The 15,268-nt window shown below is 46.4% G+C and overlaps 1 protein-coding gene across 4 annotated transcripts in view; it reads left to right on the top strand.

Annotated features, from left to right (window-relative positions):
- LOC126974905 (E3 ubiquitin-protein ligase HECW2) overlaps positions 1-15,268 on the top strand; it is a 168,440-nt gene that overhangs the window by 145,551 nt on the left and 7,621 nt on the right. For all 4 annotated transcript variants that reach the window (XM_050822628.1, XM_050822629.1, XM_050822630.1 and 1 more), the window contains 5 exons: positions 249-446; positions 1,119-1,385; positions 8,215-8,380; positions 8,613-8,825; positions 9,854-10,020. In XM_050822628.1, coding sequence (XP_050678585.1) covers positions 249-446; positions 1,119-1,385; positions 8,215-8,380; positions 8,613-8,825; positions 9,854-10,020 — 1,011 coding nt within the window. The remainder of the gene's footprint in view (positions 1-248; positions 447-1,118; positions 1,386-8,214; positions 8,381-8,612; positions 8,826-9,853; positions 10,021-15,268) is intronic.

Here is a 15,268-nt window from a genome sequence, read left to right as displayed (position 1 = left end):
TTATTTCGGGCTAAATTTAGTGACCGTATATTACTGGATATTTATGTTACTCGTATACTTATATCAGTCATAGTTCACAGCACTCTAAATTTCTTTTAAAACAAGTCGTTGTTGGCTAATCGGCCCTGGGTTGATTTATAAGACGAGCAAACGTGCAAGTGAGCTTTTGGACATCTGAAATATAAGGTTTTATAGTGTTGCTTAATGCTTGACTTATTTTTTAATTAAATATTTTCTATTTTTTTCAGCCTATTCGAACAGGAGATCATGAGTTACGTGCCGGCGTCGTGCGGTACGAGCGCGGCACCCTCTCCCGCCGCCTCGCCTGCAGCTGCCCGGAGTACCAGGGCACCAGCGCCGCAACGAAGGGACTTCGAAGCTAAGCTTCGGGCCTTCTACAGGAAACTCGAGAGCAAAGGCTATGGCCAGGGTCCTGGAAAGCTCAAGTGTGTATATATATGTGCATGAAATCAATTACTCGAGAAATAGCACTGGTATATTTTATAAGAGAAAAATACAAAAATATTTGTTTCCCCAGCGTTTTTATTGGGCGTTTATTTTATAAGGTTAAAGAAGCACTTCGTAAAGTAGAAGGATGTCTTTAAGAGCATTCTTGTGAGCATAATAATCGCTATCTAAAAAAAACTGAAGTTTAATTTCTACAGCAGGTCTTAATAAAACAGTCGTGGTGATCCCTGTCTAAATCTGTAAGCTTAAACTTTTGCTCCAATATATCTTTATTTCTGGCAGATTTTTGTAACTTTGTGCCAACATTATTTTATTGAGACGAAGGTTACAGAATTTTATTTTATTTGAACACTTTTTTATGACAATACGGGATGAGACGGGCAGGATGTTCAGCCGATGGTAATTAATACGCCCTGTCTATTACAATGCAGTGCCGCTCAGGATTCTTGAGAAGCCCAAAAATTCTGAGTTGGTTCGCTCGTCACCTTGAGGCATAAGATGAAGCAGTAATGTTTACACATTACTGCTTCACGGCAGGAATAAGCTCCTGTGCAAAGAAGCCTTCCAGTGGTATAGATATATTTACTATAAAATGTCTTATATTTTTATCTAAACATGTGAGTCTAACTCTTATAATATTATAATTTCAGATTACACATTCGTCGAGAGCATCTTCTAGAAGACGCGTTTAGAAGAATAATGTCATGCAGCAAGAAGGAACTGCAGAAAGGCAAGCTCTGTGTGATATGGGACGGGGAAGAAGGCTTGGACTACGGTGGTCCGAGTCGTGAGTTCTTCTTCCTCCTGTCGAGAGAACTCTTCAACCCCTACTACGGCCTATTCGAATACTCGGCGAATGACACGTACACCGTTCACGTCTCGCCAATGTCTGCCTTCGTGGACAACCATCATGAGTGGTAAGTCGTGTATAAAGTTAGGATAGGGTATTTCTTTATATTCTTCATAGAAATCGTCGACAAGAGTGAGTAAGTAATTGCTAGTACCCTGAATGTGTAATATTTAAGCTAAGATCTCGAAAAGAAATAAATTAATAAGAATGATATAGGATTTTTCTAGAAAGTAAACGCAAATTTTAATTTGTGTAACAATAAAAAATTGTTAATACAACATACTTACAAACACTCCATACTCAAACCATCGGGCATTTAACTTATCATTCGTAACGAGTGATAAATATTAGTTCTTAACATTACTGAAATAGGCAAACACCAAAGAGTTGCATGATCTTTCCCTTTAATTCCGAAAGTTAGTTAGTATAAAGAATTTGTTATTTTTTTTAAGTGATAACCCTCACTTCTGGGATTGATTACACAAATTGTAGACGAAGCCACAACCTGACAGTTGAACAAGACATATCAAGATTTATGAACGTGACGTCACTCTAGCGGTTGGCTCAGTGGAAGAGCACTGGCACGGAACGCGAGAGGTCTCGTGTTCTAGTCCCGCGTCGTTCATAAATTTTGTTTTCAAATTTAATTTGTGTTAGTATGTTAAAAAAGAGTACAGCATCTTTCTCTTCAATATAATTAGGAGTCAAGTCTGGCCGAACTCCACAAATCCATCAAATCACCTTTTAACAAACAGTCAACAACATTTTCGGCTACAGTTAAAATATATACTTGTCGCATTGGTGATTTGGAGAAAGTGTTTTCATAATAGTGTAATATTTCATCCTGGGGCTATCTGCTCGATTAATTAAATTTACGAAAATGCATCTACAAGTTCCGGGCGATTCAGCTGTGAATATTGTAAATTATGTTACAATTCAGATGTTAATCTGAAAATTTTATCCAGTTAATTGTCGTCTTATTACAATGTTTTACTATCACTCTGCATTACTGCCTGTTGTTAATGATTTGTTGATTTAGTTAAAGCACAATGTCTCAATAATTATCGTTATCGCATGTTTAACAACATAATAAACAATTAAACATTTATTTAAACTTAAATGTGATTAGCTAACTGCACGCTCAGATCAAGGTCACCAACCACGTCGTTAAGGTTGCCAATAAATAATATTCGACAAATATAAAAAAACGGTCAAATCCAAGTCGTAAACAGAATAATATGACAAACAGGTAGGTATTTAGAATAAAAAATAAATGGTTTTATTATATATAGATTTTACAATTTTATGCACAAAATTAATAAATCAATGATGTATATATGCGACTAAATCTACTAAAATTAGCTACTTGTGTTTTAATGGAACAATGCGGAATTCCACCCACATCGTGGTTAGGCAGGTTAGGTAGGTTATATCGGGCATTCCACAACGGCGCGTTTTCGAGATACTTCTCGCCTCACACAGCCACTTTGCGGAATTAATTACCGGCTGCTGTTTTCCCGAATCGATACGACTTAGGGACATTCACGCATAGAGCAATCTCACAACTTAAAGGCCGGCAACTCATATCTTGACTCCTGGTATTGCGAAGTACCTGAACGAAAGCAAGCCTGGCTTATTGATCTACGTTTCTCCTCTCTCAAAGGTTGTTTCGGAAGAACTGGTAGTGTTTCTAAATTACTACCAAAAAGAATTCCAATGGAATCAGTTTTCAGAATATATGAGTAAAACATATTTTACTCAAGGATTCAATTTATAAACACGAAGTTGAAACAAATTCGAACCGCAGGGCTTCATTAACCGTAATAATTAAAAATAAGTATTAAGAAAAACCGATTTAATAAAAAAATGTTTACCAAACGTGACAGCCCTGGTATTATCGAGACAATTGTGTTGCCAATACACAGGAAGCAACAATTGTTAATTTTATAATATTTTCCTATTTATTACTGGTTATGTTTCATTATTACTGTTGCTACAACTCAATCATATTAATAGTTATAGATAATGGTTACTGGTTCAGTCACTTGCCCATACATTCAATAATGTCTCAAGTCACAAACATGACTTGAATCGATTGTCTCCAAGCAGCGGAGACAAGTTTAACTGGTCGTAATAGGTATGAATCCTGATACGAGACGAGCAAGACATTCAGCTGATGGTAATTGATACGCCCTACCCATGACGTCATAATTCTGAGCGGCGCTACAATTGCGCTCGTCACCTTGAGACATAAAATTTTTAGTCTCATTTGCCCAGTAATTTCACTAGCTACGGCGCCCTTCAGACCGAAACAATAATGTTTACACATTACTGCTTCACGGCAGAAATAGGCGCCGGTGTGGTATCCATAATCTAGCTGGCATCCTGTGCAACGGAGCCTCCCATTGGTATTGGCGCCCTATCTATTTATACGATCGTCATGAAATTTTGCACGTACCTTGTCAGAGATACAAATAGTTATACCCTGAAAATTTCAGAGATCCCTAGTTAAGTTATAGGCAGAAACTAGTCCCAAATAATAATATTACAAGGAAACATTCATTGTTATAAGAACACTGGAATGTAGAAAAGATATATTTACATTTTAACTAATAAAGTGGTGGAAAATGGTTGTTGAGCCTAGTTTCAAAATATCAGGAATATTGTAACCCAATAATCAGTCAGCAGTTTTTGATTTTTTGCGCCAGTTCTTCTCCTTACACCTCTAAGACGTATGTTTTCGAATGCCTTGTAGATCTAGAAGAGTACTACTAAGCTGTGGAATGAGCGTCCTTGTGCGGTGTTTCCGGGACGATACGACATGGGTACCTTCAAAAAAAGCGTGTACACCTTCCTTAAAGGCCGGCAACGCTCTTGTGATTCCTCTGGTGTTGCAAGAGAATGTGGGCGGCGGTGATCACTTAACACCAGGTGACCCTGGTACGCTCGTTTGTCCTCCAATTCATTAAAAAAAAGAAGAATTACAAGAAGATTCTTGTACTACTTTCTATACTTATAATATAAAACTATATATTAGAAGTATTAAGCAATTTGTAGGATGGTCAAGTTAGCAATTGTCGCGACGCAGTTCCGTTCCAATTAATTGTTATTCCATAATTCACTTATGTCCGGCAATTGTTCCGTAGTTCCTGTTGCTACATTGTGTCTATACGACGACTCCTTGGCCTCACTCAATCATTGTTCACTAAAATCACTTTTTACATAACAATTTTAGTAACCATTAAATAAATTAACCATTAATGTTCATGAATATTTATTTTCCAAACTGAAGTCATTATGTTAATAGTAAGTAGTATTTGAAAATAAGTTTTGAATGGTCGTGTTCAATATTATGACCGTGACAGCAGCTTGTTACTTGTTCTTATATAGAATAAAGTGAAAAAATCTAAATAGTGTGTTTAACAAAGTTATTTTAGTATTTGTTTTAGCCAGTACTAGGGTATCATCGACGCGCGATAAGTTACATACTAGCTGATCTGGCAAACGTTGTTTTGCCATATAAATTGTATATGTAAAACTTCCTTCAACGAATCTATTACAAAAGATTTCATTGAGATCGGTCGAATAGTTTAAGAGTTATTAGGGAACATACAAACATACATTCTCTTTTATATTTATTTAGATAATTAGTAGTAAACATCTTACCGGACACCTAATAAGTAACAATTAATCCGATTTGATAGGATTTTGGCTCTTTCAATTTTTATGTCAAAAAATATCCGCAAAAGTGGATAAACTACTCTAAGCCTTCAATAACAAGAATATCGTGATATAAATAGACTCAATTAACTAAGTACATCATTGGAATTCATTTATACAAGTTTGAAATGTCAATCATTATACCTTATTTGTCACGCTACGCCAACGGAAAACAATTGTGGTCGTGTATTAAAAGGCATAAAAGGCTTATTTTCTCAAAATTGATTCCTTTAGAATTCCTTTTGATGTCATTTCTAATAACTACTAGATACTACTACTACCGCTTCGGAAACAAATGGCGCTCTGAGAGAGAAGAAGTGGCGCAAGAAACTCTCCCAGCATTCTTTTTTTGCGGTCTTTTCAATAAAATTATACAATATTGTACAGTCATTTCTATCGCTATAAAATAATCACAATCTAGTCCCAGGCTGTCCGATCATTTAGATATTCAGCAGTGGAGTAATAGGATTTACGACACAGACATTTTTTTATAAAACATTTAAATTTATTTATAGATAATGCCTGAACAGTGGCTGGGACTTTAATATAGAAGTGTATACATTTACCCTTGAAGCTATTATGTATCTTATGAAGCCTTATAATAAGCATTATAACAGCATAACACAGCTGATATATTTTGGTCGCGGAGCAATATAAACTGTGGATAGTTAAATAATACGATATACTCTCCCAAGTTTGTGTAATTGTTGGAGAGTTATAATATGTATTAACAGAACGTCTACTTAGCGCGTATTCTGGGTACAAGCTAGGGATGTCAACCGTGTTCTATAATATTCTATTTCAAGTACGAACTCGAATACGCACGCTAAATACTATTTTTCATAATATTTAGCCAGCAGTCGTTATCAAAAGATGTTCTATTTTGGTTGATTGTACCCAAAACCAAAAATTTTATGGTGTGTGTAGTTATTTGTTTCATTTTATTTATTTTTAATACCCAATCCGATATTTGTAGCAGATATGTCAATATAATAATAGAAAATTTAATATAAAATCATGAACTATTATGTAAATAGTAGAAACTCGTAAGTTATGTGTAAGCGTTATTGTTTTCCGGTCTGAAAGGCGCTGTAGCTAGTGAATCTATTGGGCAAATGAATCATCTTATGTCTCAGGTGATGAGCGCAACTGTATTGTAATGGGCAGGGCGTATCAATTAACATCCCCCGAACGTCCTGCTCGTCTCGTCCCTCAATGTCGCGTAAAGTGTCGCGCACTTCATATCTGACGAGCATTTTATCAATTGTCACACAAAATTAGGCGGGTGTCGATATCACTGATACTGTATAGTAGTAAACAAACACATCCTAATTACTTTAAGTGTTCTCCGTAGACTCTGTTACCGTTAACATTAACAAAAGAAAGCACAATTAAGTAGATAACTTAAGTATATGTCCGAATGTTTGTCAACATTTGTAACGGATAGAACGAACGGTCTAATCGTATTTGTTTAAAGAATGTTTTCGAAACAATATAACTGAATAATAACGTAAACTTATTCTTTACGAAAGATTTTTTTTTTAAAAATGGCAGAACTACCAAGCTGTATATTTGATCCAAACATACTATCAGAGACATAATATAACGGACTTTTCTGTAGACCTATATAAGATACACAATTCCAACATGCATTATTTTGTTATATATCTCAAAGGGCTTAGACAGCGTTTTCGTCGAAATATCCCAGATGGCTTATTTTTCACCTCCAACATATATATAACATCGTTAATGTACACAAAAAATAATATAATAACTTAAAAATTATATACTAAAACCTTCCTTGAGAACCATGCTATTAATTGGTGAAATCAGCATCGAAATCGGTGCAGTAATTTTTGAGTTTATCGCGCACAGACAGGCAGACAGACGCGGTGGAGGACTTTGTTTTATAATATGTAGTGACAGATAAAATTAGAAGTGTATGTGTATTATTGAAAGCAACTCACAAATTTTCAATACCGACTACATTGCTAGTGCAATCAGTGATATAAAGGAGTATATTGGAAAGTTCAACAGTAAGGGAGTCGTAGTAAATGGATCTAGTTGTGACTGCGAGTAATAATAAGCCACACACCCACACGGAACCGACAAGTCCGACAACAAAAACGGGATATAAAAATGTACCTGAAATCGTTGTCACAATACACAGTAATATGATCGTATTGACGCTCCGGTAGACACCGGGCCGAATCTCGAAACTCTCGGCTTACAAACGATATTGTATTACGCACAGTTACTGCGCACTAAACTTAGCTTTGTATTGCTTCTATTTATGGGCTCCTGGTCATACAGACTGATTTTAACATTCAATCGTATTGTTTGGGATCCGTACCCGAAGGGGCTCGGAACGAGAACATCTAAGATTTTGCTCTGCGTCCGTCCCTCTGTCTGTCGGCGTCCTGTAGGTATCTCATTAACCGCAACAGCTATAATATTGAGTGTCTAATGTGCATTAGTACCTAATGCCGTTATTACATATTTTCATATAAAACCAAGTAGTGTTACAGATAATGATGACTATGACTGACCCAGTAGTTAGCAACCCTGAATTAATAAGGTAGGGTAGGAGCAGTGGTGTTACAATAGGGGCAGGGCCCCCGACCCAAGAAGCTGCAAGCTCAAATATATTTATTTACATTATTCCTGAGTATTTTATTTTATTTGAAATATATATTTTTTACAATTTCTGCTTAAAATCCAAAATGAGACAACAGCTAAAGACTTTAATACAATTTCGAGTTAATCAACATAAACAAAAAGATGTTCATTCGAAAAGCTGGCGAATAGATGATGAATGCATTGAGATATTATGTTCTATGGATGAATGTGAAGGCTCCAATACACATTGGGCTAGCGTGGGGGCTATAGACCATTCCCTCTCGCCTAAGAGAGGTGGCCTATGGCTATTAGTGGGTTATATACAACGTGTAATTGAGTACGCTGAAAATCTCGAAGTTTATTAAAATTAAACTGAGTACACGTGGTGATTTTTGCTGATAGGGCTCCATCAAAATAATCTGATCTGATCACAACTTACGTTACCCCGCTTTCACGTTAGCAATGCCCTCACAGAGAAACAGGTGTTAGGTGGCAGTACTGTGCCCTATACAGTTTATTGTTCTTAAAGTCCGCTCATTTGTGTATGTGATGGCCAGGTTTAGGTTCTCCGGACGCGTGTTGGGCCTGGCGCTGGTTCACGGGTACCTGCTGGAGGCGTGGTTCACTCGTGCGCTCTACCGCGCTCTGCTGCGGCTGGCTCCAGCTCTGGAAGACGTTGATGCGCTGGACGCGCAGTTCGCAGCTTCCTTGAGGTGGCTGCAGGTACGTTAAAATGATTTTCTTCTGAATTCACTAAAAGTAAATAGGGATTTCTATTTTGCTTCAAAAATTTTTAACTTATCGCCAAATTTTATGTAACCCAATTATCAAATTGGTTCACTTGCGTGCACTATTCGATATCAAAATAAATTTTGATGTGTTTCCTTGGTAAGTGCGATGGATCTGAAATCTGCACCAGAAATCTCATAAATTATATTTTGGTAATTGTTTACAGTCGGCAAGATGCGTGTCCTCGCTGGAGCTGACGTTTGCTGTGTCCGAGCGACTCGCAGACGGAAGGGTTCTGGAGAGGGACCTGAAGCCTGGTGGTCGTGACATCCCCGTAACCGAGAAGAACAAGAAGGAGTATCTCGAGAGGCTCGTGCGGTGGAGGGTGGAGAGGGGTGTCGCGGAACAAAGCGAGTGGCTCGTCAGGGGCTTCCATGAGGTAAGCCATAAACCATTCGGCTAAAAAGTGTCATTCTCAGGGCGACAGTAGATATCCTCCCTAACGTCTACACATACCCCGGCATGAGGACGTATCGCTAGGTCGAGATATCTGCGTCTCCGTAAGGAAACACAAGGCTGGCTGCGCCGTCTCAAAGTGGTGATGGACGGCGTTTAAATTGGAGTAAATTCCCCTGATGTTGCAAAAGTCCACATTAAGCGTGGAGCGGGGTGCCGTGGTATTACTGTCCCGTTTGTCCTCGGACATGCGCGGTTCTGTGTCCTCCCCAGAATACGACGGGCAGCCCGAGTGAAAATGGTCGGGGAGGGATTCTACGATTCTGGTTGAGCTCTTTAAGCACCGCTGTCATATTCTGGTGGAGTGGGGGGTCTCCGGTCCTCGATACTAACCTATGCGAAACATAGCGGCGCTAGGCCGTCATAAAATTGTTCTGAGTTCATAAGACGGCAGCGTGACTCTCCCACTTCTAACAAGCCCTTAGTCGCCTCTTACGACACTCTTGGGGCTGGGACTCCCCTATTCTTTTTATGCCCTGGGGAAGCACAGGTCAAGGTGGTGGCAACAGTGGTGGCTGGATAATCCTGTTACTAGAAACTCTACGTTTTTAAAGATACTATATTAATATTTTTATACAAGTATTGTTATAATCGCTAATATAATACTCGCACAATGCCATTATTTATTTACAGTGTTTGTGAATTAATGCATTTTCTGTACTCAATAGAGTGATTGTTGCATCGCTTTACATAAATATATTGTAATTGAAATTATTTTTAACGAAGTGGTGGTAAATGTAAAAAAAAAAGAAAAAACTTTTGACATACATAAATATCATTTTCTTGACCTACATGAATACAGTGATTTTGATTTTAAATTAAGCGGAAATGTATATGAAAAAATATGTTATCAATCAACATCTAAAATGTATGAAACCATAAATAGAACAAGAGATAGCGTAATTGTGTAACCCATTAAGGAATACTTGTTTATTAATTAATTATGATCAGGTGGTGGACCCCCGGCTAGTGGGTGCGTTTGACGCTCGCGAGTTGGAGCTGGTGATAGCAGGCGCGCCCGAGCTGGATGTGAGCGACTGGCGAGCGAACACGGAGTACCGCGGCGGCTACCACGACGCGCACCCTGTCATCCTGTGGTTCTGGCAGGCCATCGACAGGTAATATGACTCCCGAGCTGGATGTGAGCGACTGGCGAGCGAACACGGAGTACCGCGGCGGCTACCACGACGCGCACCCTGTCATCCTGTGGTTCTGGCAGGCCATCGACAGGTAATATGACTCCCGAGCTGGATGTGAGCGACTGGCGAGCGAACACGGAGTACCGCGGCGGCTACCACGACGCGCACCCTGTCATCCTGTGGTTCTGGCAGGCCATCGACAGGTAATATGACTCCCGAGCTGGATGTGAGCGACTGGCGAGCGAACACGGAGTACCGCGGCGGCTACCACGACGCGCACCCTGTCATCCTGTGGTTCTGGCAGGCCATCGACAGGTAATATGACTCCCGAGCTGGATGTGAGCGACTGGCGAGCGAACACGGAGTACCGCGGCGGCTACCACGACGCGCACCCTGTCATCCTGTGGTTCTGGCAGGCCATCGACAGGTAATATGACTCCCGAGCTGGATGTGAGCGACTGGCGAGCGAACACGGAGTACCGCGGCGGCTACCACGACGCGCACCCTGTCATCCTGTGGTTCTGGCAGGCCATCGACAGGTAATATGACTCCCGAGCTGGATGTGAGCGACTGGCGAGCGAACACGGAGTACCGCGGCGGCTACCACGACGCGCACCCTGTCATCCTGTGGTTCTGGCAGGCCATCGACAGGTAATATGACTCCCGAGCTGGATGTGAGCGACTGGCGAGCGAACACGGAGTACCGCGGCGGCTACCACGACGCGCACCCTGTCATCCTGTGGTTCTGGCAGGCCATCGACAGGTAATATGACTCCCGAGCTGGATGTGAGCGACTGGCGAGCGAACACGGAGTACCGCGGCGGCTACCACGACGCGCACCCTGTCATCCTGTGGTTCTGGCAGGCCATCGACAGGTAATATGACTCCCGAGCTGGATGTGAGCGACTGGCGAGCGAACACGGAGTACCGCGGCGGCTACCACGACGCGCACCCTGTCATCCTGTGGTTCTGGCAGGCCATCGACAGGTAATATGACTCCCGAGCTGGATGTGAGCGACTGGCGAGCGAACACGGAGTACCGCGGCGGCTACCACGACGCGCACCCTGTCATCCTGTGGTTCTGGCAGGCCATCGACAGGTAATATGACTCCCGAGCTGGATGTGAGCGACTGGCGAGCGAACACGGAGTACCGCGGCGGCTACCACGACGCGCACCCTGTCATCCTGTGGTTCTGGCAGGCCATCGACAGGTAATATGACTCCCGAGCTGGATGTGAGCGACTGGCGAGCGAACACGGAGTACCGCGGCGGCTACCACGACGCGCACCCTGTCATCCTGTGGTTCTGGCAGGCCATCGACAGGTAATATGACTCCCGAGCTGGATGTGAGCGACTGGCGAGCGAACACGGAGTACCGCGGCGGCTACCACGACGCGCACCCTGTCATCCTGTGGTTCTGGCAGGCCATCGACAGGTAATATGACTCCCGAGCTGGATGTGAGCGACTGGCGAGCGAACACGGAGTACCGCGGCGGCTACCACGACGCGCACCCTGTCATCCTGTGGTTCTGGCAGGCCATCGACAGGTAATATGACTCCCGAGCTGGATGTGAGCGACTGGCGAGCGAACACGGAGTACCGCGGCGACTACCACGACGCGCACCCTGTCATCCTGTGGTTCTGGCAGGCCATCGACAGGTAATATGACTCCCGAGCTGGATGTGAGCGACTGGCGAGCGAACACGGAGTACCGCGGCGGCTACCACGACGCGCACCCTGTCATCCTGTGGTTCTGGCAGGCCATCGACAGGTAATATGACTCCCGAGCTGGATGTGAGCGACTGGCGAGCGAACACGGAGTACCGCGGCGGCTACCACGACGCGCACCCTGTCATCCTGTGGTTCTGGCAGGCCATCGACAGGTAATATGACTCCCGAGCTGGATGTGAGCGACTGGCGAGCGAACACGGAGTACCGCGGCGACTACCACGACGCGCACCCTGTCATCCTGTGGTTCTGGCAGGCCATCGACAGGTAATATGACTCCCGAGCTGGATGTGAGCGACTGGCGAGCGAACACGGAGTACCGCGGCGGCTACCACGACGCGCACCCTGTCATCCTGTGGTTCTGGCAGGCCATCGACAGGTAATATGACTCCCGAGCTGGATGTGAGCGACTGGCGAGCGAACACGGAGTACCGCGGTGGCTACCACGACGCGCACCCTGTCATCCTGTGGTTCTGGCAGGCCATCGACAGGTAATATGACTCCCGAGCTGGATGTGAGCGACTGGCGAGCGAACACGGAGTACCGCGGCGGCTACCACGACGCGCACCCTGTCATCCTGTGGTTCTGGCAGGCCATCGACAGGTAATATGACTCCCGAGCTGGATGTGAGCGACTGGCGAGCGAACACGGAGTACCGCGGCGGCTACCACGACGCGCACCCTGTCATCCTGTGGTTCTGGCAGGCCATCGACAGGTAATATGACTCCCGAGCTGGATGTGAGCGACTGGCGAGCGAACACGGAGTACCGCGGCGGCTACCACGACGCGCACCCTGTCATCCTGTGGTTCTGGCAGGCCATCGACAGGTAATATGACTCCCGAGCTGGATGTGAGCGACTGGCGAGCGAACACGGAGTACCGCGGCGGCTACCACGACGCGCACCCTGTCATCCTGTGGTTCTGGCAGGCCATCGACAGGTAATATGACTCCCGAGCTGGATGTGAGCGACTGGCGAGCGAACACGGAGTACCGCGGCGGCTACCACGACGCGCACCCTGTCATCCTGTGGTTCTGGCAGGCCATCGACAGGTAATATGACTCCCGAGCTGGATGTGAGCGACTGGCGAGCGAACACGGAGTACCGCGGCGGCTACCACGACGCGCACCCTGTCATCCTGTGGTTCTGGCAGGCCATCGACAGGTAATATGACTCCCGAGCTGGATGTGAGCGACTGGCGAGCGAACACGGAGTACCGCGGCGGCTACCACGACGCGCACCCTGTCATCCTGTGGTTCTGGCAGGCCATCGACAGGTAATATGACTCCCGAGCTGGATGTGAGCGACTGGCGAGCGAACACGGAGTACCGCGGCGGCTACCACGACGCGCACCCTGTCATCCTGTGGTTCTGGCAGGCCATCGACAGGTAATATGACTCCCGAGCTGGATGTGAGCGACTGGCGAGCGAACACGGAGTACCGCGGCGGCTACCACGACGCGCACCCTGTCATCCTGTGGTTCTGGCAGGCCATCGACAGGTAATATGACTCCCGAGCTGGATGTGAGCGACTGGCGAGCGAACACGGAGTACCGCGGCGGCTACCACGACGCGCACCCTGTCATCCTGTGGTTCTGGCAGGCCATCGACAGGTAATATGACTCCCGAGCTGGATGTGAGCGACTGGCGAGCGAACACGGAGTACCGCGGCGGCTACCACGACGCGCACCCTGTCATCCTGTGGTTCTGGCAGGCCATCGACAGGTAATATGACTCCCGAGCTGGATGTGAGCGACTGGCGAGCGAACACGGAGTACCGCGGCGGCTACCACGACGCGCACCCTGTCATCCTGTGGTTCTGGCAGGCCATCGACAGGTAATATGACTCCCGAGCTGGATGTGAGCGACTGGCGAGCGAACACGGAGTACCGCGGCGGCTACCACGACGCGCACCCTGTCATCCTGTGGTTCTGGCAGGCCATCGACAGGTAATATGACTCCCGAGCTGGATGTGAGCGACTGGCGAGCGAACACGGAGTACCGCGGCGGCTACCACGACGCGCACCCTGTCATCCTGTGGTTCTGGCAGGCCATCGACAGGTAATATGACTCCCGAGCTGGATGTGAGCGACTGGCGAGCGAACACGGAGTACCGCGGCGGCTACCACGACGCGCACCCTGTCATCCTGTGGTTCTGGCAGGCCATCGACAGGTAATATGACTCCCGAGCTGGATGTGAGCGACTGGCGAGCGAACACGGAGTACCGCGGCGGCTACCACGACGCGCACCCTGTCATCCTGTGGTTCTGGCAGGCCATCGACAGGTAATATGACTCCCGAGCTGGATGTGAGCGACTGGCGAGCGAACACGGAGTACCGCGGCGGCTACCACGACGCGCACCCTGTCATCCTGTGGTTCTGGCAGGCCATCGACAGGTAATATGACTCCCGAGCTGGATGTGAGCGACTGGCGAGCGAACACGGAGTACCGCGGCGGCTACCACGACGCGCACCCTGTCATCCTGTGGTTCTGGCAGGCCATCGACAGGTAATATGACTCCCGAGCTGGATGTGAGCGACTGGCGAGCGAACACGGAGTACCGCGGCGGCTACCACGACGCGCACCCTGTCATCCTGTGGTTCTGGCAGGCCATCGACAGGTAATATGACTCCCGAGCTGGATGTGAGCGACTGGCGAGCGAACACGGAGTACCGCGGCGGCTACCACGACGCGCACCCTGTCATCCTGTGGTTCTGGCAGGCCATCGACAGGTAATATGACTCCCGAGCTGGATGTGAGCGACTGGCGAGCGAACACGGAGTACCGCGGCGGCTACCACGACGCGCACCCTGTCATCCTGTGGTTCTGGCAGGCCATCGACAGGTAATATGACTCCCGAGCTGGATGTAAGCGACTGGCGAGCGAACACGGAGTACCGCGGCGGCTACCACGACGCGCACCCTGTCATCCTGTGGTTCTGGCAGGCCATCGACAGGTAATATGACTCCCGAGCTGGATGTGAGCGACTGGCGAGCGAACACGGAGTACCGCGGCGACTACCACGACGCGCACCCTGTCATCCTGTGGTTCTGGCAGGCCATCGACAGGTAATATGACTCCCGAGCTGGATGTGAGCGACTGGCGAGCGAACACGGAGTACCGCGGCGGCTACCACGACGCGCACCCTGTCATCCTGTGGTTCTGGCAGGCCATCGACAGGTAATATGACTCCCGAGCTGGATGTGAGCGACTGGCGAGCGAACACGGAGTACCGCGGCGGCTACCACGACGCGCACCCTGTCATCCTGTGGTTCTGGCAGGCCATCGACAGGTAATATGACTCCCGAGCTGGATGTGAGCGACTGGCGAGCGAACACGGAGTACCGCGGCGGCTACCACGACGCGCACCCTGTCATCCTGTGGTTCTGGCAGGCCATCGACAGGTAATATGACTCCCGAGCTGGATGTGAGCGACTGGCGAGCGAACACGGAGTACCGCGGCGGCTACCACGACGCGCACCCTGTCATCCTGTGGTTCT

The sequence above is a fragment of the Leptidea sinapis genome, chromosome 34 (assembly GCF_905404315.1).
Source record: "Leptidea sinapis chromosome 34, ilLepSina1.1, whole genome shotgun sequence".
Classification (NCBI taxonomy): Eukaryota; Metazoa; Arthropoda; class Insecta; order Lepidoptera; family Pieridae; genus Leptidea; species Leptidea sinapis.
The sequence above is the reverse complement of the archived record's forward strand: the minus strand, read 5'-3'. Positions and strand labels throughout refer to the sequence as shown.